The sequence below is a fragment of the Trichosurus vulpecula genome, chromosome 9, assembly GCF_011100635.1.
Source record: "Trichosurus vulpecula isolate mTriVul1 chromosome 9, mTriVul1.pri, whole genome shotgun sequence".
Classification (NCBI taxonomy): Eukaryota; Metazoa; Chordata; class Mammalia; order Diprotodontia; family Phalangeridae; genus Trichosurus; species Trichosurus vulpecula.
This window is the reverse complement of record NC_050581.1, coordinates 150,384,297-150,410,843: the sequence shown is the minus strand read 5'-3', so window position 1 is coordinate 150,410,843 and position 26,547 is coordinate 150,384,297. Positions and strand designations below refer to the sequence as shown.

Genomic DNA, 26,547 nt, shown 5'->3' with positions numbered 1-26,547 from the left:
TCTGGCTGATGAGTGAGACAGGGGTGGGGGTGGGGTGTATCAGGGCAGGATCCTTTCCCCTCCTCTGGCAGACAGCTGTGTGAGAGAGGCCCGTCCATCATGTCCTTGGACCACAGACAGAGCAGCCTTCATCACTGGCTCTACCAGAAATTGCCTTCCCTACATGTCTGATCAGACCTCCCTCCACCTGGCACACATCCCTTCTATGGATGAAAGAACATGGGAGGAAGGTGGGGTTAGGAAGGAGAGCATCAGAGGGGAGCATCACTGGGGGCTAGTGGGGCCTGCTGTTCACTGAGAGATCAGGGAGAATCTGCCCTGCATCACCTGTTCTGAGTTACTAACTACAAGGCCCGAGGGATGCCCCTGGATTTCAATGTGATCTCTTTGATCTGTCCTCTCTTCAGAAATAAAATGGAACAACATCCTTCAGCCATGTGACTGACTGCTCGCTAGCCCAACACAGGCTGCAATCCCGCCACCCCTTAGAAGAAGTTTCATGAATTGCCATGACTGTAAAAAAAACACTCCAAACAAACCCATCACCTGGGGACCAGCCTTCTGGGGAATGAGCATTCAGCAAGGCCGACTGTCAGACATCAGACATGCAAGCCATGGTTGGCCTGCACTTGACAACGTTCCAGCTTGGTGTGACCTGCCATTAGCATGATATTGGCTTCTGCCCTGGCCTTTGAGATGCCAGATGCCCACTGTGTCCAGAAAAGGGCTCTGGTAGCAGATGGAAATCTGAACATCTTTTAAGTTCCTGAAAGTTGTGGGATGTGAAGAGGAGGCAGATTGGCTGGAGCCCCACTACATTTGTCTGCCTCCTCTCATAGAGGCATTCTGGGGGTGTTCTGGCAGAAGCCATTCTAAGGGAGATGCCCTGTTTAGTCTTCTGAATTCATGAGATATTAGCTCTAGAGCTGGAAGGCCCCTGAGGGACCCCTGAATCCAACCCTCTCATTTGACAGGGTGGGAAACTGAGGCCCATAGAAATTGGCTTTCCATCGTACCATAATGACTACTTCCTGATTGAAGATGCCCACAGCTGTGTCCCTGTTATCCCTATAAGCACTGCCTCGCCCTAAGTACAGGGAAGGAGTCACTAGAGATTTAACAGGCCCTGATGGGTCTCATTTCTTCCATCTTAGATGCCCAACAGTCGCCATGGCAACAGGCAGGCTTTGACCCAGGTACTTAGAAACCAAAGTGGCCCTAGATTCTGCTATTAACCCTCCAACACCCGATTCCTCTCAATTTCATGCTTAGATACTCTTCAACTTTTAATTAAGGAGTGGTTCTTCCCACCCCCACTTTCTTTCCTTCCATTGTGCATGACAAGGTGCCTCAGAATGGGATCAGCTGGGGGTATGCTTAGGATTCACACTCCGAGCATGCTCCTAGGTACTTAATTTAATTTGGTTCACATTGACAATAATAAAAATAACTATAATGGTGACAATGATCCCTCCTGTGTATACCAGCTCTTAAGGCACAAAGAACTTCCCCAGCTATTTGTGAGATTGCAGAGCATCTGATATTTTTTTTAATAAAATGACAATTTTTACAAATGGGAAAACTGAGACTCACAGAAGGGAAGAGAGGGGCCTGGGCAGGAGCTGCAGTGGGAAAAGCAATGAACTGGGGTCTGAGGGAACCAGGTTCTGGTCCCAGCTCTGCCTCTGAACAAGTTGCATCATCCCTCTCTGGGCCCCTGTCTCCATCTCTGTAAAACAGGAGGGCTAGCCTAGGTCAAGGGCTCTTGTTTTACATCATGGACCCCTCTGGCAGTCTGCTGAAGCCCACGGACCCCTTCTCAGAATCATTTTTTAAAATAATTGCAGGAAATGCTCCATTTCAGTTAGAGATGATTTGAAATTAAAATGTCATTTTTTCCTCCGGACCCCATAGATGGCAGAACCCAGATTAAGAATCCCGGGATGAGGTGATATTTGAAGTTCCTTTCAGCTTTAACGGTGTCTCAGCCTCTAGCCAATCAGCAGCAGAACGGGGACCCAGGCCTTCTGTCCATTTTTTTTTCTCTTGTGTGGTCTTTCCTTTCATCTCCCCCAGCAGCTATCACAGAGAAAGTATGAAATTCCTCTGTGCCGACTTGTATTTCCTGATTTGTGTACATGTGCATCCTTGCAGTAGAATGTGAGTTCCTTGAGGGCAGAGACTGCTTTGTTTTCTGTCTTTATGGTCCCTCCCCTGCCCCCCCCCCCCTCCCGCAACAGCTCCTATGTCCCATCTAGTCCGGTGCCTGGTCCAAGGTAAGCATTTAGTAAATGTTTGCCTATCAGAGATACACTGAGTGAATGAATAGGTCAATAAACTGGCCTGGGATAGGCGTGGAGCGAGGACAGGGGTCAGGTCAGATGAGATGCCAGAGCAGCACTCCCCTGGATCCCACCCTCACATACCTGTTGGTTTTCCAAATGTGCAAAGTGTCTGGATCCGTGATGCCTCTCTTCTCAGCCTGCTCTTCTAAGAAATCAAAGAAATACTTGATGGCCAAGGGAGGCTTGTCCTCTCGGATGCTGAGGATGGCTTTGAACAAGTCGTCGAGAAATTTCTGCAGTGTGCCCTGCCAAGATAACAAGTGTGCCAGCGGAATCAGCCTGGTGCGCAGGTCAACCGGACACCTCAGGGGCAGAGACACATTTGGGCTTTAATGAGGTTTTGTTTGCTTGCCAGGTTCACATGGTTTCGGGAAGAAGGGAGAGAGATTTGAAGGGAAGCGAAATCTACTCTCCTGCCTCTCCCCCACCCCCACCCCCTGCCGCCTCTCGTCTGAAAGCTGGGCACGCTGATATAATTAGCGTTTGTTTTAATTTAATTTCTCTTGGCACCAATGTTCTCTTTGACTACTTCTGGCATCTCAGGACACATCTGTAATTGTTTGGTACAGTAAATGGAACAGAAAACTCAGCCACGGCTTGCTGTTCTGATGGTCTCTCCAATTATAAAGAACATTAGGCGGTAATGTAATCCAGGGGAGAAACAAGGCATACCTTTTGTGATCTGCAGCGAGGGAGAGAGAGCACTGTAGTTGATAATCATACAGTCTCACCTGAGGGACTTCAAAGCATTTCTCCCCCTAGCATCCTCCATGTATTTCCCATGGAAGAAACTGTTGCATAAGAGGCACTCCCTATTTTCAAAGCCGCAGAGGGGAAAAGAAGTCAGCCCTCAGCTCAATCTAACCCTTCCTCAGGTCCACAAGATTCCTGCCAGTGGGCACCAATAACTCTCATAACAATGGTTGCCAGAGTATCTGATGCTTTCCAGAAGGCTCTCACAACCATCATTTCCTCTGATCTTCATGAGAAGACGCAAGAAGACTGAGTGGGGTGCTGTCAGTGTGGTGGGAAAGCCCTAGCCTCGTAGCTGGCAGAGCCCTGGGTTCAAATCCCACACCTGACCTTTACTACCTGTATGACCATCTGTTTCCTCCTCTGTAAAATGGGGAAAGGCGATCTTAGGATCACAGATTCGGAGCTGGCAGGAGCCTCGGAGGGCATCTAGTCTACACTTTACCCCTCAAAAATAATTTTTTTTTTTCTGATGAGGACACTGAGGCCCACAAAACTGTGCCAAAGTCACACAGGGATCAATCAGTCAACAAATATTTATTAATTAGCTACTATGGGCTGGGCAACGGGGGAGCAAAGACAAAAGTGAAATTGTTCCTTCCTCCAGGAGGTTACATTATTTCAAAGGAAACAACATATATCCATATACATATGTACACAAGGCAGTTAAGTCCTGGGAGCAGGATTTGAATCTATGATCTCTCTGGATGCAGATACAATGCTCTTTCCAGTGTACCATAAGGTTGTTGTGAGAATCAAATGATACAATGGATAGAAAGCACTCGATTGACCCAGCTGGGCCAATATGAAGACCAGCTATTATTATCTGACAGATAGAGTGCCCGAGGCCGATGAGGGTGATAGGACTCTGCCTTGGGGCAGAATTAGGACTAGAACCTGAGTTTGGGTGGCAGTATCTGTCCATGATAACGGTTATACCTACTGTGTGCTATGAAAGTCAGAAGGTTTCATGGCAATAGATGGAGGGTCAGTGAGAGGAGACTGAGTACACAAACCATCTCAAGTCTCCATGCTTTTGCATAAGCTATTCCTATGTCTGAAATGCTGCGCCTTCTCACCGCCACATCTAGAAACTAAGTCCATTTAAATCTCAGCTAAAGTGCCACCTCTTGCAAGAAGTCCTCCTTGATGCCTCCCCCTAAAATTACTTTGTATTTGCTGTATCACTAATTGTTAATGGGAAGCACACCAGTGGGGGCTTATGACTTAGTAGTAGTAGGAGACAGAAGTACTCTAGCACCTTGAGAGTAGCAACCAGCTGATCTGCCAGTTTGAGTACAAGTTTAGGAAGCAGCCCAGAGGGGAGTGATCCACCCTCTCCCAAGTAGAATGTAATCCCCTTGAGAGCAGGGACTTTCATTTTTGTCTTTGTGTCTCCAGCATCTAGCACAGTGGTTGGCACATAGTAGGTGCTTAATAAATGCTGATTGAATTAAATTGTCTTGAAACCATGTCAGAGGCTGAGTAGGATTCTAACCATCACACCTGAAGCCTTCCAGCTCTTACCTTGGTTGAGAGCAACCTTGTCAAGTAGATCTCAGGAAGAACCTTCTTCCTATGGCTCTGCTTATGTGACTTCTTACTCTCAATCAGTTCATCAGTAGGAAGCACCTGAGCAAACACGACAAGAAGAAGAAGCCATCAACTCTTCTGGCGCTAGAACGTCTTGAGAATGAGCAGCGACATCAAAATCAAAGGCTTAACTTTTGTCATCGCCATCCAACCAACACAGAGGATGCACAAAGGATGGACTCGGGTGAGCTCCCCTTCTGCTGGTAATTCCTTCCTCCCTCCCTCAGCCTTCAAGACCCACCTTGTTCTGCCTCCTCCAGGAAGCCTTCCCTGCCTCCCCCAGCCCACGGGAATCTCTCCTGTGGCACTTCTAGTCTCTTTTGGGGGCATGGAGCATATAGTGGATGACATTCATTTCAAAAGAGAATACTGAACACCTACTATGCGAAGCACCCATCATGTGTACATGCCTCCTCTCCTCCATTAGATTATAATTCTTTGGGGCAGAGACTGTTGTCTTACAAATCTTTGTATTCCTCATAACTACCTAATACTGGGCCTCCACTAGAGTTTGTTTATCCTGATTACAGAGTGTCCTTAAAGTCTGGACACACAAGAAAATTGACGGCAGTGTGGAGTTATTGCGTCGAGTTCACATGAATCTTGCAAAGCGCATCAACCTTTGCATCACAAATGATGGACATCATATTGAAGATGTTATTTGTTAATATTCCAATTAAATAAAATGTGGTTGAAAATTTCATTTCTTGAAAATATGCATTTTTGCCTATGTGTTCAGACTTTAGGAACACCCCGTATATAATATCCTATATAATATTACCCTATATATTATGTTATTATCCTATATCATATTATATCCAAATATTATCTTATCCCATATTACATCCTATATATCCTATCCTATATATCCTATTCTATATATTATATCTTATGTTATATCCTATCCTATATTATATTCTATCCTACATTACATCATATCCCATATTCTATTCTATCCTCTATCCTATCCTATCCTATATTACGTCCCATATATCACATTATAGCCTATCCTATTTGTATGTCACACTCTAAGGACAAGGCGAGAGGCAGGTAGATAGGCCGTGTGTCGAGTGCTCACGTGCTCCTGGCGCTGTGTAAGGTGCACAGATGTGGAGCTGTGGGTGACCTCAGAGGCCTCCCTTCTTCCCATTTTGCAGACAAGATGCTGAGGCTCAGAGGCGTAAAGCCTCAGGTCACACGGTTCTCCAGGCGGAGCAGTGCACTCGATATCACAAAGACGTGGTTTCAAAACCTGCTGCAGAAACCATTCACTCTGTGACTCAGGGCAAGTCCTTATCCGCCCTCTGCCTCAGTTTCCTCATCTGTAAAACGGGGATAATAACAGCTCCTGCCTCACAGGATAGCTGCAGACCCTCGTGTACTATGCGGGCAGCTAGGTGGCACAGTGGATAGAGTGCCAGCCTTGGAGTCAGGAGGACCTGAGTTCAAATCTGCCCTCAGGCACTTATGAGTAGTGTGACCCTGGGCAAGTCACTTAACCTTGTTATTTGCTTCCGTTTCCTCATCTTTAACATGAGCCAGAACCACTGCAGTATCTTTGCCATGAAAACCCCAATGGGGTCACGAAGAGCCAGACGTGACTGAAAAATGACTGAACAAGTCCAAACCCCTCATTTTATGAATGAGGAAACTGAGTCACAGAGCATTTACATGATTTTCCCAGGGTCCTAAGAACATTGGATCATAGATTTAGAGCTGGAAGGGACCTAAGAGGTCATCAAGTCCATTCACCTCATTTTACAGATGAATCAACTGAGGCCCAAAGAGGTGAAGGTCTTGCCCACAGTTAAAAAGCCAGAGACAGGATTTGAACCCAAGTCTCTGACTCCAGGTTCAGTGCCCCATGCACAAAACCCTGCTGCTTCCTTACTTTGGCATTCCACAATGTGGTCCTAAACATCCTCTTTCACTGTTCCCCTTCGTGTGCCCTGAACTCCAACCAACTCAGCGACTCGTCATTCTCCGAACATGGTTTGTGCTTTCCAGCCTTGACATCTTTGATCGCTTAATAGTGTACTCTCCCCTCCCATCTCTGCCTGTCAAAAATCCCTGCCTCTTCCAGGAATCCCACTTTGATTTCCCCATCAGGAAGAGATCTCTCCCTCCTTTGATTGCTGATGACAAGTGGTCTGTGGATGCCTTGTGGTGCTCAGCATGGCTTGTCCGCAGTTATTTGTTCCTAACTCCCAGCCTAGGAGGCCCGTGAGAGCAGGGACAACGTCTTCATCATACCTCCACTCTCTATAGCTTCAGCGCACAGAGGAGGCGCCTGGTACGTTCTTGCTGAGTTTGGGGATTTTCTTCTGACCTGTCATCACTCTCTTCTCCCACTTCTTCCCCAGGTAGCATGGAAACCGATACCCAGAGGTTCTGTGGTTTCATCTATTTCGTAATCTAGAGCTGGGAAGGACCTCGGAGGCCATGTAGTCCAACATATTACAGATGAGAAAACTGAGGTACAAGGTCATCCAGCTAATAAGTGGCAGAGCTGGAATTGAACCCACATCCTAGGACTCCATATCTGGTATCCTTTTCACTGTAGCATGCTGTCTCCAAATTGCAGGCTGCTTTACAATTGTTCTGAGGTCTTTCCTGTGTGGTCGACTTGGCTTCTCAGCTAGACTGTTAGCTAGGAACCTCCTTCCTCTATTCTGCCCCCTCATTCCCCTTCCCTGTTGGGTCCTCTGGCAGGCCAGGGAAGCAGCAGAAGGCAAGGGGTAGTAGGGGGTAGAAAGTCCTTTTGGGACCGTATCCAGGTAACTTACTGATTTATTCTCCAATGCAGACCATTGGGAAGTAGGCCCTTCCCCCTCTCGCCCCCAGGTAACCTTTCCTTCCAATAAGCCCACAATGGAAAAAGAGATTTGCCCAAGGCTGGCCAATGGGCAGGGGCACAGCACCAGAAGGGTCCTCAGGCACATGGTTTTCACTTGGTCTCTCTGCTCTTTGCAGATCCCAAATGTCGGCCCCTCCTCCAACACCCACCACCCTTGGGGTGGGGGCAGGGGGAGGGCAACCCATAGAAGGCGGCAAGAACAAAGTGTCTCCCCTTGGCTTCCTTCTGGCCCCTTGGCGGCCTGATCACAGGCCATCCGGCCCCCCAGACGAACTCCCTTGTCTGTTCAGACACATGGAAAGCATTCTCCCCACCCTGCCCCTGATGCTGCCCGGGGTCACAGCCTCATCACCCCCTAATTAAGCGGGGAGAGACTGAAGTTGCCGCCTGTGCCCCATTAGTGATTCATGCTTTTTGCTAGCACAACAAAAGACTGATGGTCCGGATGGTGATGGGGTATGTGTGAATGTGTGAGGGAGTGAGCCGGGGTGTGAATGCGTGTGTGTGCGCGCGGGCGCGCGCGCACACACACACACACTTGTACACACCCATGTATACACATACACAGATTCATTGTGTGTCTCTGCAACTCCTCACCGACACAGTCTGCTTGGAAGCTGGGCTCGTTCCAAAGAGAAATTTCCTATAGAGGAAATGGGAGGAAAGAAACCAAAAGACGAAGACAAGACTTCTGGCCACACACTGAGCGCAGCGCTATTAACCTCAATTGCTTTTGGAATCCGATACTTACTAAATGAAAATATTTTTCAGTGTCCAAATCCTTCACTGCAAAAGAAAAGTCAAAACAAAGAATAAGGGAGAGGACAAAAGAAGGGGAAGGGAGGCCCTCAGCTCCTCATCTCCACAGCACCCACTGCCTGGCTAGCCAACTGGGAGAGGGGACTGGGGGTGGGGAGGCTGTGTACCAAGAGGATTATGGGATCATGGATTCAGAGCTAAAAAGGGGCCAGCTAGTCCAACACTCATTTTACAGATAAGAAAACTGAGGCCCAGGAAGGCTGTGACTTGGCTAAGTCAGAGGCAAGATTTGAACACAGGTCCTTTGACTCCACAGCCCATATGCCTTCTACTCCACCATGAGGTCTATCATTTGGGAAAAGGCAGAGATAACTCCTCCCAACCTGAGGCCCAGAGTGGTCCAGGGCCATGCAGTACATCATCAGGGAAGTAGCTCCAGATTGAAGGCCTGGCTAATAGGTCCGGGTGGAGTTTTAAGTCTAGCCTTGGCCTCCCATTTGGGGCCACCTGGGGAAAGCTGAAAGCCTCCTAAACTAAATCTCATTTTCTCTTAGTTAATGAATGAATGTGCTGAGTAATCAATGAGCATGTATACCTACTATGCGCTACAGTGCTAGGGATAGGAAACCAAACACGGAATAGTCTGTGACCCTCCTCTCCCCTCGACCTCCCTCTTCTCTGTACCCCCACCCTCCACTGCCAGCATGCAAAGAACCCACTATCCTCTTAAGACCTACTGTGTGTATCACCTCAGGGGCTTTATCAATAGCATATGATAATAAGATCCCCAATTTAGAGCTGGAAGGGACCTGAGAGGTCACCTAGCCCGCTGCTCATTTTACGAATGAGAAACTGAGGCACAAGAACAAGTAAGCTGCCAAGGGCCACATAGGTACTAAACGTGAGTGGCAGGATTTGAACTCAGGTCTTTGAAGCCAGTGCTTGTTCCACTGTACCATGCTGCCTCCTCCTCTATCATCATCATCATCTTCAGTAGGGTAGTAGGAGTAGAATTTAGGCAGAGAAACCTCGGGTCTAGTCCAAATCCAGCTGGCAAAGTCAACTCTTCCCCCACTGGCTCCCCTGCCCCCGCCCGCAGCCTGTTCAGCAGTGGCATGGCTTTATGAGCCCAGGGCATAAGGGGAAGCGGTGGTCCTAGGGCCCAGGGCTTCCAATGAGCTCTTTCCACCCAGAGAGGCCAGGGCAGGAAATTACCTCGACTCAGCCTGCTGTCCTTCTTATCCGTCAGGCTCATGGCCAGTGAAGCTCCTTCAGGGATCTGGGGGGAAGAGGTAAAGCTGTGAGAGTCAAAGCCCAGGATGGCCGGGCCCTGAGCCAGCCCTCTGGGGTGCTGGAAAACCCAAATCAGTCACACTTGGCATGTACCCACAGGGAAGCAGCCCAGAGATGGGCGCACAACCAAGACAGGGAGTCACATGGGAGGCAAATGATGGGGCTCTGACCAAGGCAGGGAAGAGGAAAGGCCTGAAGGGACTGAGCTCAGGGTGGGATGGAGTGTCTGGAGGGCTGGAGCTTAGGACACGGGGTGAAGAGTTTTTGAGAGGGGGGGCCTGGAGGGCTAGAGATCAGGGTGGGGTGGGGGAGTTTAAGAGAGGGGGGCCTTGGGGGTGCAGAGCTCAGGGCATGGGGTGGGGGGGTTTGAGAGGGGGGGCCTGAAGGGCCAGAGCTCAGGATAGGGTGGGGGGGGTTAAGAGAGAGGGCCCTGGAGGTACAGAGCTCAGGCCATGGGGTAGCGGGATTTAAGACAGGGGGCCTGCAGGGCCAGAGCTCAGGGTGGGGTGGGGGGGTTTTAAGAGAGGGCCTTGGGGGTGCAGAGCTCAGGGCATGGGCTGGGGGGAGAAAGGCCTGGAGGGGCTTAGCTCAAGGCAGAGAAAAGGAAGTGAGCAGACAGGGAGGAGCACTGGGGCTGCCTTACCTTGTAATGCGCCAAGGTGTTGAGCTTTTTCCGGCCATCTTCTACCACAGAAGTGTCATCCAGGTCTCGTAGAATGTAACTGTGGGTGCTTGAAGCAAACCACTCTAAAGAGAGAGATGTGGGGGGTGGAGACCATGACGGGGTGGGGGCAGGAAGGCTGGGGAAGTGAGGGCCAAGTTCCATTCTGACCATAGTCTATCTTCCCAGCTCTTCCTTTCGTACCCTGTCTGGGTTCTATTAATCCTGCATGTCCTTGCGTTGCTTTGTCATTATTCTTATGTCTTCACTTGGTCTTGCCCGCTGTATTATAAGATCCTTGTGGGCATAGCTGCTTGCATGGCTTTGGAATCAGCCTCCACCCCCACTCCCTCATTTCCCCACTCCCCCACCCTCACTTGCCTACAGCTTTGACTCTGAGTTCTAACCAGGTGGGAGATTCTCAGGAAATGCTTCCCCAGTGCCTGAAGGATCCTACAGAAGCCCTTAGGACTCTTGACACATAATGGGCTTTAGTGGCTTCTACTGTCTCCGATAGTGGAGAAAGTGACATTGATGGGTTGGCTAGAGGAAGCCTGGATCAAGGAAGAAGCAATGAAAATCATGGTGATGGATGGGGAATTGGGGAAGGAAGGTGGGGCAGGGAGGAAAGTGGGGAGACAGCAAGGGGGAGGGGGTGAAGTACTGGCTTAAGAACTGGGAAGAGAATTATAGATTATTAGAACTAGAGAGACTAGAGAACATAGGGCATTAGAGCCAGAGGACCTCGGTAAACATCTAGAACAGGGGTTCCTAACCTATGATCCATGATTGTGTTTTTTAAAAAAAATTTTTGGATAACTATTTCAATATAATTGGATTCATTTAATCATTGTAATTGTAATTTGTATTTCATTTTATTCATTTAAAAACAAGATTATGAGCAGGGGTCCACAGGCTTCACCAGAGTGACTATCCAAGGGGTCCATGACACAAATGAAGTTAATTTTGTTAAGGTTAAACTCGTTAACCTTGATCTAATCCAACTTTTTATTTGACATATAAGAAAACTGAGGCCTGGAGAGGTAAAATGTCATAGCCAAGGCCACACAGTCAGAATCACAGAACCTCAGAGTCCTAGAAAGGACTTCAGTGGCCATCTAATCCAACCCACACCTGAATGCGAATCTTTCCCATAACATAACTCGCCAGTAGTCTTCTCTTGAAAACTTCCAATACGAGGGAACCCATGACCTACATGGGAATCCCTTTCCACTTCTGGATAGTTCTAATAGTTAGGAAGGTTGCCCTTATAGCAAGCCTGTATCTGCTTCTTTGGAATCATCACCCATAATTCCCAGTGATGCTCTGCCAACCAGAAAAATAAATCTACTGTATTCTCTACTCAACAGCCCTTGGAAGGCATCTATCATATCTTCCTTAGGTCTTCAAATACCCCTAGTTTATTTCCCAAGGGTGTGCACCAGAGGCCCTTCATCATTCTGGATGCTCCCCTCTCCGATTTATCAATATTCCTCCTAAAACATGGTACCCAGAAGTGAACATGATGCTCTCACTACGGTCCAAAAACATGGTAGAGTGCATTACGACTCTCCCCACCCCAGTGCTGGATACCACCTCTTTTCTTTTCTTTTTATAAAATTTTTTTGTTTTGTTTTTTGGAGGGGGGAAGGCAGGGCAATTGGGGTTAAGTGACTTGCCCAAGGTCACACAGCTAGTAAGTGTGTCAAGTGTCTGAGGCTGGATTTGAACTCAGGTCCTCCTGACTCCAGGGCCAGTGCTCTACTCACTGCATCACCTAGCTGCATCAATACCACCTCTTTTCATACGGCCCCAAACGATATCTAATTTCTTGCCTGTGTTTCCACATGCAAGCTCACGCTATGCTTGCCACCCACTAAAATCTCTACTTCTTTTTTTTCCTGATAAACTGTGTTCTAACCACGCCTCTCCCATCTTGTACAGGCAAAGCTGATTAAAAAAAACCTCAAGTGAAAGACTTTGCATTTGTCCCCATTACATTTTATCTCGTTAGATTCATCCCAATATTCCAACCTGTCAAGATATTTTCAAATTCTGATTCTGTCAGTCAATGTGTTAGCCATCCACCCCAATTCTGTGTTGTCTGCAGATTTGACGAGCACACCATCTGTCTTTATCCAAGTCAGGGTCCAACCATTCAGCTAGTTCCAAGTTCACTTAATTATATATACTCCTGTCTAACCCCTACCTCACCATCTTTTCCCATGGGAATAGCATAAGAGACTCTCAAATATTTCACTGAACTTCGGGTTAACTGAGAAGTGTCTCTACAGCATTTGTAAACAGAGTCAGGCCTTGAACCCTGGGCTCCCAACTCCCAACTGGGTGCTCTTTTCATCAACCACGCTATCTTGATCTGATACCAACTGTCTGTCTGTGTGATCCTGGGCAAGACAATTCCCAATTTTCCTGTTTCACTGTCATCATCTCTAGAATGGAATGATAATAATTGTCAGAGCTAACATTTATATGGTGGTTTAAAGCTCACAACGGTTCTACATGTATTTTGAGCACCTCCCTCCCAGCGCTGATCGTGGACGAAATCTAATACTTAGCCGGTGAAAGAGCTCATAAAAGCCCAACGCCCTGACCGAATATTGGGAACCTGGGTGGTTCTTCCAGGGGGTCAGCTGGAGGCAGCTATTTGCCTTTAGACTGAGAAAAAATCTACTCAGGCCTCTCTCCCCCAGCCAGAAGTCACAAGGCTTGTTTCAGCTTCCAGCAAGTGCCCAATGTCTATCTACTGTTAGCATCGTAAAGTGCTCACCCAAGTCGACCTCCTCCACCCTGGGCCACTGGGAGTAGGGGACGTTTTTGCAGAAAGCCTCCAGGATCTTCTCCTTCACCTGAGTCAGTGTGTCTGTGTCCATGGCTCGAACACTCAGAGAGTCCATGCTACAGCCCTGGAAGGACACATTTAGGTTCTGGGGAGAGAAGAAGAAATAGGTATGAGAAGATCTGAAGGCATCTGAGGTTACCCTAATCCAGATGCCTTCCAGAAGGCCTATGATTAGACTGGCAAACAATAGTCTGGTTCCTAACAAGAGCTGGGTTTCTCCTGCCTGAGAGTCACCTGTGGAGAGCTAAAACCCTGATGAGGAGGTGGGGCTGCCACTTTGGTGGGGGGCGGTATAGGGTCCAGACCCCCTGGCTTTATGTTTCCCCAACTAAAGGCAAGCCCACCCATCCTGGATGGCTGGTCAATTCACCTCTCTGTGGCTCAGTTTCACAATCTGCAGTGGGGGTTAATATTATCAACTAGCTCACTGCTCCAAAAACCCCTAATAGAACAGCTGGTTGGGATCTGGCACAGTGACAGGGCTTATAAAAGTCCCCCTCCTTGGGCAGAAAGTTCGGGCCACTACATATTGCTTCTGCATCTCTTTTACGGGCCAAGTCCTTATCGCACACAGCCAGAAGGCACAAAATCTGAGAATCACAATTTCAGAATTTAAGGGAACCTTAGCAAGCTGACCAGATTCCTTTCTATCACCTCCCTGACAAGTGGATGTCTTGAAGACCCCCCAAGGAGCAGGAACCCGCCATCTCCTGAGGCCGCCCACTCAACATTTGTGTAATTCTACTTATTAGAAAGGTTTTCCTTATATCACAGCAAAACTTGGCTTTCTATGACAACTCCCACTCATTTGTGCCTGTTCTCTCTTCTGGGGTCAAGCAGAACATGTCTAACCTGTTTTCCACATTATCAGCTTCTGAAGACAGCCGTCACATCCCCCATCTATGTGTTCTCTTCTCTAGATGGAGAACATTCCTAATCCCTTCACTCCAACCTCATACGGCGAGGACTCATTGCCCTGATGTGTATGACAGCTGGCTTATCAATGTCCTTCTGCATTCCCCAACTGAGCCCGATGCCAGATGTAGTCTGGGCACCTGGAGCTCCAGCTACTCTAATCCATCCCTTCTACCCCCCAAACCATGGCTTGACGGGGGCGAGCTCCTCCCACAGGCACTGCTGGAGGGGAGTCGGGGCTGCTCACTCGGGGCTTGGCCTCGATGTTCTCTCTCAGCAGCCACTCCTCGTTGAGCGTGTAGCGAGCCTTCCCAGTGATTGCATCGATAGATCCCTTGCTGATCTGCTGTTTGATGGCACACAGGAGGAGGAAGAAGGGCTCACCCACGGTCTCCTGCGGACACAAAGAGAGTGGGGATGAGAACAGGGATAACCCAAGGCTTCTCCTCCTGAAGAAGCCAAATAGACCACCCACTCTGGCACTCCAGATCTGAGTCCTCCTTGGGAGATCTTGGACACCAGACTGATGAGAATCCTACACAAATATGTATGTCCAAAGACAGGATGTCATCCAATTAGTCACTCAATGAGCGCTTATTAAATGCCTGCTACTAAGTTGCAGATGCTATCTTGCATTGGTAGGAGGAATTTTCTTATGTGGGAATATCTAGTCTTAACTATAAGTGTTATATATAGTCATATATATATATATGTATATGTGTATATATATACACATACATAGACTTAACTGTATAGTCTTAGCTGTAAATGTTTAACAAATGCTTTTGAATGACTAATTCATCGACACTTGGCCAACATTCTATCCTTTGGCCAGGAGATCTCCAGAAGGGGATGATGGTAAGTAATCAACTCATTGATCTGGTTTCCCAAATCTGTGGACCCAAGCTTGGACCAACCCTCCATTGTTTAGAAGACCTTCCAGAATCCTGAAAATAGTCCATTGTTATTAAATCCTGCTGGGTAAATCGCTCATCTGTGAACACAGGGCCTGGAGTAGAACAGGCCTCAGGAACACAGTCACTTCCCCTGGGGGCCTCAAGCCTTTTGGAATTCCCTCTGGAGAGCTGAGAACTTTCCAGGTGCCAGGGCATCCCTAGGCACCTGGACTGAGCGGTCTTTTGGCTGGTGTTATTTGAGTCAGGGATGGGAATGGAGAGAGGTAGAGTGGGGGTGGGGGGTGGGGAAATCCATATCCCTCATTTGTTTCAGTTTTAAATTGATCCTTGGCCCAGAGAGCCGGAAACCGTGGGCTGCGGCAAAAACCTGCAAAGCCCTAATCAGATACCCAAGTTTGGGAAGCAGCAAAGTAGGGATTGGAAGCTCCAGCGGTTCCTTGGATGGCTGCTGGGAAAACTGGTTTGGAGGAAAGTCAGAAACCTCCCTCTGACTTGGCCTGGCCGAGGGGAAATTTAACTAACCACGAACCATGCTGATTCGGCAGGGGGTGGAGGGGACACAGCAGGGAGAGATCAGTATCTCAGCTGCTTAGTTCTGTTTTCCAGGACAGTCCAGGCTCGGCCTCTCCTCACTGAGCCTGGTATCATGGTTGGAACCGAGGGGTTCTTGTGGGTCACACGAGGGTCTGAGTGTGGCCAAGATGCTGTCCCCACAATGGGAGCTTCAGGATGGGTGGCAGCATTTGGATGGCTATTGGACCACAACTGGTACTCTGGGTCATATGTCTGGGGAAAGGTTTCATGAGCTGAAGCTGACTTTTTTTCCCTCCTGTTCTCTGTAATGAGCCAGACATACTGTTTGGAATATTCCCTGGGGCCTAGCCAGATCTTTATCCTTAAATTTCCCTTACAGTAAGTGGAAGTTTATACTTATTCCCAAGGTCCCACCTCAATCTTCCTTCCCCTGGGGACTTTCCTCTTCTCCCTGACTCCTCGAATTCTTTAGCAAAAGGGGACCCTATGGACCTTTAACACCAAACTCCTTATTTTAAAGATGAGGAAATTGAGGCCCTCATTCCCTTCCAAGTCCAGCTCAAATACTGCCTCCCTGGTGAGGCCTTGCTCCTCATCTCTCCAGCTGCTAGTGGAGAGATTTAGGGGAGAATGAATTTTGTACGTGTTAATTTTGTATAAACTTACATGCGTTCATGTTTCTCCCCCAGAAGAATATAAGCTCCTTGAGGGTTGGGAATGTTTCTTTAGTTCCTAGCAGATGCTTAGTAAAGGCTTTCTAATTGATTCACTATCCAAAGTCATATACATACAGTGAGTCAGTGTCAGAGCTGAGACTAGAACCCAAGCCTCCTGACCCCTAGATCCATGTACATCCTACTACGCCGCACTATTGCCTTAAAAAAAGCTTTAGGGATGCTCTTTTTAAAAACATTGTTGTCACTTCCCAATGTCTCTCTTCCCTACAACAGAATCCTCCTTTGGAATAGTTATAATAATAATAGTTAGAACGCAGAATAAATCAACACATTGGCCATACCTTACAACACATGCCTCACTCTACACCTGTAGTCCACCACGTCTCTGCCAAGGGACTGCCTCATCCCCAAATGAACCAACCTTGGAATGGCCATGTGAGCTCCACTGGAGTCCAAGGTAGGTAGGTAAGACCACATTGGTTTGGACAGCAGGCCCCATTTCTCATGGGAAGCCATTGGCGCCATACTTCCTTCTAGCTGCCCCAGGGGATTTCCCCTTGGGATTCACAGCTTAGATTCCACATCTGCCCTTTGGGGATATCCCCAGATATTGATGGGCTCATTGGCCGGACACTGTTGAACTACTTGGTCAGATGGGCCCGGTCAAAGGTTGTTTAGTCAATAAACATTTATTAAGCTCCCGATGTGCACTAGGCACTGTGCTAAGTGCTTGTAGCACTTAGAAATAGTATCTCATTTAATTCTTACAACAACTCTGAGGTCAGTGCTATTACGTTCATTTTATAGTTGAGGAAACCAAGGCAAACAGAAATTAAAATTACTTGCCTAGAGTCACACAACTAGTAGGTGGCTGTGTGGGTCTGTTCTTTTGAGCCCCAAAACCAGCCATGCCCCAAAGCCATAGCATAATGTAACTTGATTCGTCTTTAGTTCTTAAGAACCAACATGGTAGCTATTAGTATGCTGGGTGACTTAAAGGACAGTTGGAAGGCCCAGAGGAGCAGCCTTCACCCTCCCCTAATGCTGGCCTATTGATGGATTTTGATTTTTCTTGCTCTGATAAGGATGCCTGTTGTCAGCCTGTGTGTTGGTAACCAAAAATGGGCTACTTAGCACTTAGTCAACAAGTGCCCTTGAATAGTTTGGCTTTCTCCCCTGAACTGAATGCTGTTTGTATGTTGGATTGGAGTAAGCTTGTCGGCCCCTTCACCTTGCTTCCCTTGCTTAAGCAGATCGAAAGAACCTGTGCTTTCCTGGTCAACCCCTTCACCTTGCTTAAGCAAATTGAGAGAACCTGTGCTTTCCTGGTCAACCCCTTCACCTTGCTTAAGCAAATTGAAAGAACCTGTGCTTTCCTGGTCAACCCCTTCACCTTGCTTAAGCAGATTGAAAGAACCTGTGTTTTCCCTAGCGTACCTTACCCCCCCCCTCTGCCGGTAGCAGAGCTGACCTACGGGAGGAAGCTGAACAAGGACTTGAGGCCAGTGGGTAATCTTCTTACCATAGAGGGGAAGCATGTATATGATTCTGCTGTACACCACCATGCTTCTCTGTGGCCTCCTGGTTACTCTTGTGAGGCGTACTTATTGGGCCTGGAAACTTTTGATCAATATATCAAAATGGGGATGCTGGTTTGTGGATCTGTTACTCTGGAGCCTAAATATATGCTTTGATTCTTCTGCCTCTTATCTTGAGAATTTCTTATATCCGGCGGTTCCGAACCTTTCAGACATATATATGATCCTCTTTGAAATTATAAACTCTGCCCTCCTAATACAGCCTGTCAGGTCAGGACCTGAGCACTGACAAGACCAGCTTGGAGATATCAGCAAGGATGGGCATGGAGGGGCCTGGCAGGGAGAGAGGGGGTCCCAGAGTTTAGGGTTCTAGTCCAGACTCTGCCTTCTTGTGTCTGTCCCTTCTTCAGTCACAAAGTAGAGATTACATCCCCGAGCCCTCCCTACCCAACAAAGAAGTGTCAGGAAGGAGAGATAATAAACCTAAACTGCTTAGACTTTTGGGGCAAAGAAGCCACAAGATCATGAAAAACCAACATCCCTGAAAGAAGAAAAGTTTAATGAGGAGCTCAGTACGATCACTCGTTCACAAAGGATTCTATCTCTTAGCCCAAGAATTTCTCCTACATTTGGGCCCAAAGTCTGGGCCAATTTTCTTTACCTGGAAAATATTTTTGCTACTCCTCATTCCACTGCATCACTGTGTATTTGACCATGAATCGGTAAGTTCATCCCTTTGGTTCTCAGTACTCTTCTCTGTCAACTTCTTGAGGGCAGGGACTCTTATGTTTTCATGTGCTTAATAAAGGAGTGACTTAATAAATATTTCCTGACTGATCAATTGAGGGTATAAGATGATGAGACTTTTCAGATTCCTTCCATCTTGACTATTTCATGATTCTACCTTCTAATATGTTATATATTAACATCCCTTCAAGCTCTAATATTCTAGGTTCTAAAGGTTCAATTCCATTTCTGGCATTCTACGTGCAAACATTATGTGTTCCAAGGTTCCTTCCAGTTCTAATGTTCTATTCTATGCTCTAATATTTTATGTCCCAAGTTCCCTTCCAGGACTATCATTCCATGTGCTAATATTTCTGTGTTCCGAGGTCTCTGCCAGTTCTCATATTCTATACTCCAGTTCTGCTGCCCTATGAGTTAACATTTCTATGATCCAAATTCCCATCAGTTCTAATATTCTATGTTCTATGTTCCTTCAAGTCCTGACATCCTACATGTTAACATTTCTGTTTTCTGAAGTTCCTTCTAAATCATATATTCCGTGTTCTAAGGTGCCTTCCAGCTGCAAGGTCCTAGAATCCAAGGTTCTAGGATTCTCAGAGGCTTCTCATGACCTAACGTTATTATCTCTGCTCCAACTAAGAGAAAATCTAGAGTCTCCCTCCTCTCAGAGCGCAGTATGTCTTCCATCTTTTCCTTCTTTCCCAAAGTGATGGGGCCAGTGGGCCAGCAGAGCACTAATATAAAACAAATGTCTGTGTCATGTTATATTAACTCAGCAGGCACAGCTCGGGGGTCTGGAATGTTTCCACTCTACCATTGAGGGACCCTGAAACAGCTGTTTCAAATAGATGCCATGATTAACTAGAATCACTTTGGAATGGAAAAGCAAGACCAAGCCCATCATCATCACAAATGTCCTGTGAGACAAGGAGCTGGCAGAGGCTGCAGTCAGGCGAGGCCTAGAGATGGGCAGAAGGTGGGAGAAAGTGGGTATCACTGAAGACACTCAGCTTGGCACTGCATTGCCAGAATTACGTCAGTGAAGCCAGCCAATGGTGGGCCCTTGTCCCCAGGCTCTCCTGAGAAACTCGGAGATCGGAGGCCCCCACACAACAGAAGCTAAGCTCCACTTAAGGGAGTTTTTACCGGGCTCTCCCCTTTCTACTCATCCTACTTTGGCCCCCATTTCTTCTCTCTTGAACGACTACAGCAGCCTCTTGGTTGGACTCTAAGTTTTCAGGTACTTCCTTCTTCATCCCACCCTCTGCACAGCTACCAAAATAACTTTACTGAAGCACTAGTCTCATCATGTCATACTTTCTTGCTCGGGAACTATCCATGGCTCCCTCCTTCCTTCAAGATGAAAGATGAGCTTCTCAGTTTGCATTTAAAGCCCTCCCCATACTTACTGCCCATCTACCTTCCATTACTAGACTCTACCTTTCAAACCTTCCAAACTGGCTAACTTACAGTTCTCTGAGCTGGGCCTCTCATCTCCTGCCTACGTGCCTTTGCCTAGGCTGTCACCTTACACCCGGTAGGCCCTCCCTACTTTACTTTGCCTTTCAGGCAAATCCTTCAGGGTGTGGCTTGTGGGCTTCCACCTTTCCCGTTCCTTCTAGTAGTGAGTTGTGAACGCTCTTCCCTCCTTCATATTATCTTCTACTTATTTATCCATTTATTTGTTTGTATCCCACAATAGAACATAAGCTTCTTGAAGGCAGGTATTGTTTTTAGTTTTCTGTCTTTAATGATCTCTAAGGGATGGCACATAGTAGGCACCATTTTAATCAGTGCTCATTGAATTGAATCAATAATAGTGACCCTTTATAAAGTGCCTACTATGTGCCAGGCACTGTGCTAAGTGCTTCACAATTATTAATCTCATTTGATTTTCACAATGACCTTACAAGGTATTATTAGCCCCATTTTTACAGATGCAGAGACAGGCTTGAGAGAGGGTCAGTGACTTGCCCAGGGTCATACAGCTAGAAAGTGCCTGGGGCAGGATTGGAACCCTCCACGTCCAGAGTTCTGTCCACTCTGCCATCCAGACGAATGAGAAGAGGAGACATGCGGGAATAAGGCAGGGGGCCTGGGTGGGCTTGTGGATCTCTCAGCAGATTCCACAGTCAGTTTTCTCCTCCTCATAAGAAGGGAAGGTTGACTTTGTAGTTCTATGTATGTGGGCAGATGAAATAATTTCTAGGGAGCCGGCTGAGATGAGAGGAGGAGGAAGATGCAGCATGTGGGATGGGGATTCGGGAGTTCTGAGGTCCTGCCTCACTTCCGACCCTAGCCAGCTGTGTGACCTTGGACAGATTACTGCCCTCTCTGGGCTTATTTAAGGAGAGTTGGGTCTAGGCGGTCTCTGAGATCCTTGCTTGGGAGGCATCCCAGACTCAGAAGACAAAGAGCCACAGCCTGGAGTGGGAAGGATCCTAGGACCGGAGATCCGGGGCTGGAAGGGACCTCAGATGCATCATGGGACCCTTCCCTGACGGATTCACACCCAGCTGCTCTTATTCCAAATTCAGTATTTTTTTTTAACTGCATCATCTTTTCCGACCCCATGATTTTACAGAGAAAGAAACAGGTTCAGAAGAGTGAAGTGACTCGTATAAGGTCAAACCTCCTCCACAAAGCAGCAAACCTAGAATCTGAACCCAGGCCCTCTGCCTCCTGAATCCAGTACTCTTCACAGCTGAACCCATGTGTACAGACAGGATGTGCCAAAAGTTTCCAGGCAGTTTAAAGCTTTAATAACTTGAAACTATAATCATATTTGAGTTATCAAAGCTTAAAACCACACTAAGACTTTTGGGACATCCTGTGTGTAATACATGTAACATAACATCATACAACATAACACATAATTACATATTATAAAATTATATATGCTACACAGTTATGTGTCCTATGTAATTACATATAATACGTGGTTATACTGTACATTACATAATTATATTCTATGTCCTACAGATAAGATATAGTCACCTATCGTCTAATATGTAATTATATACAATATAATATTAGATGTAATTATACATTAGATAATAGGTGACTATATCTTTTCTATAATTACATATTATATATATATGATATGATACATATAGGATATAATTGTGTGCTATATTAATGTTATCCAATTATATATATTACAATATGATACGTAAGTAGCATGTGTTATGTGTGTGCGAGTCTCTGTACAAGCGTGTGTGTGTGGCTGTCTGTGAGCATGCGTGTGCATGCATACGTACCTGAGTGAGGGGACATCTACGTGTGTTGGGGTCCGTCCTCACCAGGACACACGCCTCTTACAGTTCTGGCCTCCAAGGCAGAGTGCGCCCAGCCCAGCACCGCCTCTGGCTCCCCCCCCTTCACAGTCCTCATCACCGACGGAGCTGAGACAGATCCAAATCTAACCAGTTCTAGACCAGCTCCCCAGGGTGCCAAGGCTGCTTACGTGAAGCCTGCTGAGTGCGGCATGTGTAGCCAGATGCCCCCCTCCCACACACACACACACACCAACGGCATCAGCCACCACAGAGCCAAGCCCGGGACTCCGGCTGTTTTGCCTCAGAAGTCCGGAAAGCAGCCTGCGCCATGGTTCCCAAACTACCCATTTCTTGCTGAATGGTGGATTGGAGATCAGCTCTTCTCAAATCCCTAGAGCAGATGCTTCCCCAGGCTTCTGTTTCTGAGCTTACAGTACTGTGGTATCATAGAAACAGCGGCGGTGTCCAGAGACCTGGGTTCGAATCCAGTATCTGACACTGGCCAGCTCATCCCCTAATTCCTTATTTGTAAAATGGGGACGATGATAATTTTCTTTTTAAAGAAACTGTTTTGTGACCCTCGCTGGTCTGATCATCAGGACAACTGAGTTCTAGTCCCAGCTTTGGCTTAGCCAGTTTTCCCTTCTCTCCCTGCAAAATGAAGGGCCTAAGCTAAATGATACTGAAAGCGCCTTCCAGGGCTAAGATCCTCTGCTTCCACAACTGTCCTCAGTGTCATCCCCAGGCACTTAGCACAGGTCTAGGCACATAGCCTCTTGAATTAAATTGAGTTGGACTGAATTAGACCCAGACATCTTGACAGCTGCAGCAGTTCCCACAGACCCTAAAAGGAGGCTTGACCACCCACACCCTGCACTCCCCTGAGTGGGGCCATCTTGGACCCTTCCCTTACCCGCAGGTAGCTGTACATGCAGATGGACATCCAATTGGTCAGCATCTTCTCCACCACAGACTCTGTCCGGCGAAGCATCAGCTTGGGATTCTTGGAGGCTGAGGCATCGATGAGGTCCACGAGCAGGTCCTTCATGATGCTGGTGTAGTATTCGAGCTTCCCATGCAGAGCGATGGTGAGCAAGGAGGCCAGGTTGCACCTGAGAGCGAGGGCCCAGTGACTAATTAAATAGCAATGATGAATTACAGTGCCGAGCAATGGGGACCCTGAGACTAAGCGTCAGCAGTCCTTGCCTTCAGGCAGCTTACCGCCTTTCTTTTTAATTGCATTTTATTATTGTCCCCAATTAACAAGCATTTACTTTCTTTCCTTCCACTAAAGATTGGTAACAGTAACAAAATAAAACCCTCCTGACAAACAGCCAGGGTCAATCAGTGTGAGCCACAAAGGAGCTTCTCCTCTACTGAGGGGAATCGACATGTATGCAGGGAGCATGTACGAAACACAAGGCTAAGCCCTGGACTTGGAGGTCGCTGATGTAGGGAACTCCCGGAGGAGGAGAAAACTCTCTACCAACGCAGGCTGCCACCTTCTTTGCGATCTGTCTTTGAGAGCTGCTTAGAGCAGAGGTGACAGACCCAAGGCCCACAATAATCCTGAATGCAGCTTGAGCCAGATTAAAGGGTAATTGGGAAATATTTAGCAAAATAAATAAAAATACAATAAAGCATCGATAGATGGAAAGGGTGCTAGGCCTACAGTCAGGAGGAGTTATCTTCCTAAGTTCAAATCTTGCATCAGTCACTTAGTACCTGTATGACCCTGGACAAGTCACTTAACCCTGTTTGCCTCAGTTTCCTTATCTGTCAAATGAGCTGGAGAAGGAAATGGCAAACCGCTCCAGTATCTCTGCCAAGAAAACTCCAAATGGGGCATGACTGAAAAATGACTGAAAACAATGGCAAACATTACATTTTAAAACTAAGTTTATACGCAGCCGACAGAGATCCTTATGTACGTTTTAGTGGCCCCCATTTCTATATGAGTTTGACACCATTGACTTGGAGCACTGTAACTTGCCCAGGGTTACACAGCCAGAATGCATGAGAGGCTGGATTTGAACTCAGTTCTTCTTAGATTCAAGGCCGACTCTCTCTCCACAATGCCACATCGCACAACATATAGATAAAGTACAGACAAAGTAATTTTGGTGGGGTGGGAAGGCAATTGTAGGGGTCAGTGCAGGAAGTGTCTAGGAAGCTACGCAGTAGAGCTGAGGAGGGAGGGCTTGAGACAATTTGTACAAAGGTGGGAAATGGAAACTGGGGCAGAACGCTGCACAACATGCCGGAGATGATGGGGTCCACCGTTAACGGAACATGGCCATATGTGAACTCTGACGCTACAACAGCATTCAGGGATCTGGACTTCAAGGCTCTCCATGCTGTCAGGCTAATGGCACCCAATGCCATTCACACTCTTCTCTCCAGAGTTACCTCCATAACCTCTTAGGTCTTGGAATTCACAGCATTTAAAGCTTGCAGGGACCACGGAAAAGCAGGGGAGGGGAGGTCCGTGATTATAATAATATCAGCCAGGCCAAGATAGACTGTTATTTCTGGGGAATATGAGGTAGAGGACAGAAGGTTGAGGATGACCAAGGCTCGCCTTATGACATGGCTTCAAGGAGGAGCAGAGAGAACTGACCACCACAGTTGCACTGACCTGTCTCGAACGGCAAAATCCTTCTGCTGCTCCAAAGCATGGACAAAGACAATGAGGAAGTGCTTGTTGTTGAGTAAGGTGGAGAACAGGGCGATCCCTTCCTCCATGTTGGGTCGGCAGCTCTCAGGGATCTGCAGAGGAAGGAGGGGCAGTGAAGTCATTGTGGGTGGAGAAGGCCCTTCCTAGGCCACCTGTCCTCTCCTCTCCCTTCTCCTCTCCTCTCTCCTCCTCTCCCCTCCCATTCTTTCCCCTCCACTCTTCTCCTCCCCTCCCCTCTTCCTCACCCCTCTCCTCTTCTTCCTCCTCTCTTCTCCCCTCCTCTCTCCTCTCCCCTCCTCTCTTCTCCTCTCCCCCTCTCTTCTCCTCCCCTCCCCTCTTCCCCACCTCTCTCTTCTTCTTCCTCCTCTCTCTTCTCTCCTCCCCTCCTCTCCCCTCTCCTCCTCTCCCCTCTCCTCCTCACTGCTTCCCTCCCATGGCGCACTATCTCTTAGCTCTGGGACGGGTGTCACTTGTAGCCAGAAGTAAAACAGGGAGCAGGAGGTGTAGAAGCTACCTTGGGGTACAATTGTGGGACAAGAGCAGCAGGAGGCAGAGGGTTTAGCTGCCATATGAAGCCAGTGAGACTATGCTAAGAGATACCAAAGTCACAACATTGGTAGAAAACCATATGTGCTTGGGGACTGGTACATGGGCAGAACCCATCTGTTTACTAAGATGGCATAATCCATGAGGGCGATGGAGGTCTGGAATGGCGTGTATGTCAGACTCCCTTTGCTTAAAGAATTGCAAAAGGCCTTAGAGATCATTTAGTCCCATCTCCTTCTTTTACAGACAAGGAAACTTGGGCTGAGAAAGGTCAAAGTGACCTCCCCAAGATCACACAGACAGTGGCTGAAGTGGGGCCAGAACCCAGATTTCCTAACCATGAGGTGTTATGGGAGAGTCATTGAATTTGGAATTAGAAGAGCTGGGTTCCAATCTGAGTTCTATCTTCACCTCTCTGGGACTCAGTTTCCTCATTTGTAAATCGAGGGGTTGGACTGGATGATCCCTGCATCTCTAACATTCAGTGACTCTAAAACCACGGGGTCAACTAGTGTCATAGTGTGTTGAAGGAGCCCAGGGCTGTGAGAATTCTGCCCCCTCCCCACCCTGTCCCATAAGGTCATAGCTTGCCCAGAGCATCACCATCTCCATCTTTAGTATGCAAAGTAAGAAAGCCTCTCCAGGACACACACCCTGGTACCCAAACCCCAAGATCAGCCGTGCAAAATATCAAGGAACTAACTGTGAGGATGCTGGGGCCAAGAGGCAAAGACAATACCACATTACATTCCTTTGGAGTCTCCCTGATCAATGAGGCCCAGAGAGGTTAGCAATATGAGTGAGATCACACAGCTAATACACTGGCAGAGGTGAGAATATGAACCTGGTTCCTCTGGCTTTGAATCTGACAGGGACAAAGAGACAACAGGGATGATCTGGCCCAGGGTAGAACCATATACATGCAGCAGTGGAAAGTTTGGTTAATGAGGTCTGATGGTCATCAGAAATAATAATAATAAATGGTCTTGCTTTAGGGGGTGGCGGGCAGTGCTGGCTGCTGTAAGTGTGCTCTCAGGCTGTGTGTTTCCCCCTGCCCCCATCCCCCACCAGTGACCCCCGCCCCCAGAATGATTGAGAATGGGAGGGGAGGGGGCTGAGGGTTGAGTTCCCTGAAATCCTAGGGAGGCCCAGCTAGATAAGAAGTCCAACAGGAAGGCTGAGGGACACATATCTCACGCCTTTGTGCCTCTAAAGTCTCGGAGGGGGACAGAAGAGGAAATGGCTGTCTGCAATGGAGAGGTTCTGGTCCCCGGCCATGGGGCTCCAAGGTCTCTGGGCAGTGGCTGTGTCTGGCATACTCACTTTCCACTCCCCCAATAGCAGCGGATGAGTTTCCTGGACCTGAGCTCCCCCCTGGGAGTTGAGCGGCTGGGAAGGCAGAATGTAGCACTCCTCATAGAGGGAAGAACACTACAAGGAAAGAAAAACCAGGGGAAGGATGAGAGGGAGTCATGGAGTGAAAGCCAAGCTCTGAGGAGGGAACCAAAAACCCTCCCTCCACCCCCATCCACTGCTGGCCCTTTGGCCTGTGGGCCTGGCCAGGCCAGCTCTGAGTCCCTTCAGCCCTGGGGCAGTC

The 26,547-nt window shown here is 47.8% G+C and overlaps 1 protein-coding gene across 1 annotated transcript in view; it reads right to left on the bottom strand.

The window, feature by feature from the left end:
* The window catches only part of PLXND1 (plexin D1), a 205,177-nt gene that overhangs the window by 16,590 nt on the left and 162,040 nt on the right, over positions 1-26,547 (bottom strand). The window contains exons 23-32 of the mRNA XM_036737796.1: positions 26,274-26,381; positions 24,366-24,496; positions 22,641-22,839; positions 14,284-14,430; positions 13,050-13,206; positions 10,244-10,347; positions 9,523-9,586; positions 8,300-8,334; positions 4,626-4,730; positions 2,427-2,590 (exon numbers count right to left, since the gene is read on the bottom strand). Of these exons, the coding sequence (XP_036593691.1) occupies positions 2,427-2,590; positions 4,626-4,730; positions 8,300-8,334; positions 9,523-9,586; positions 10,244-10,347; positions 13,050-13,206; positions 14,284-14,430; positions 22,641-22,839; positions 24,366-24,496; positions 26,274-26,381 (1,214 nt within the window). The remainder of the gene's footprint in view (positions 1-2,426; positions 2,591-4,625; positions 4,731-8,299; positions 8,335-9,522; positions 9,587-10,243; positions 10,348-13,049; positions 13,207-14,283; positions 14,431-22,640; positions 22,840-24,365; positions 24,497-26,273; positions 26,382-26,547) is intronic.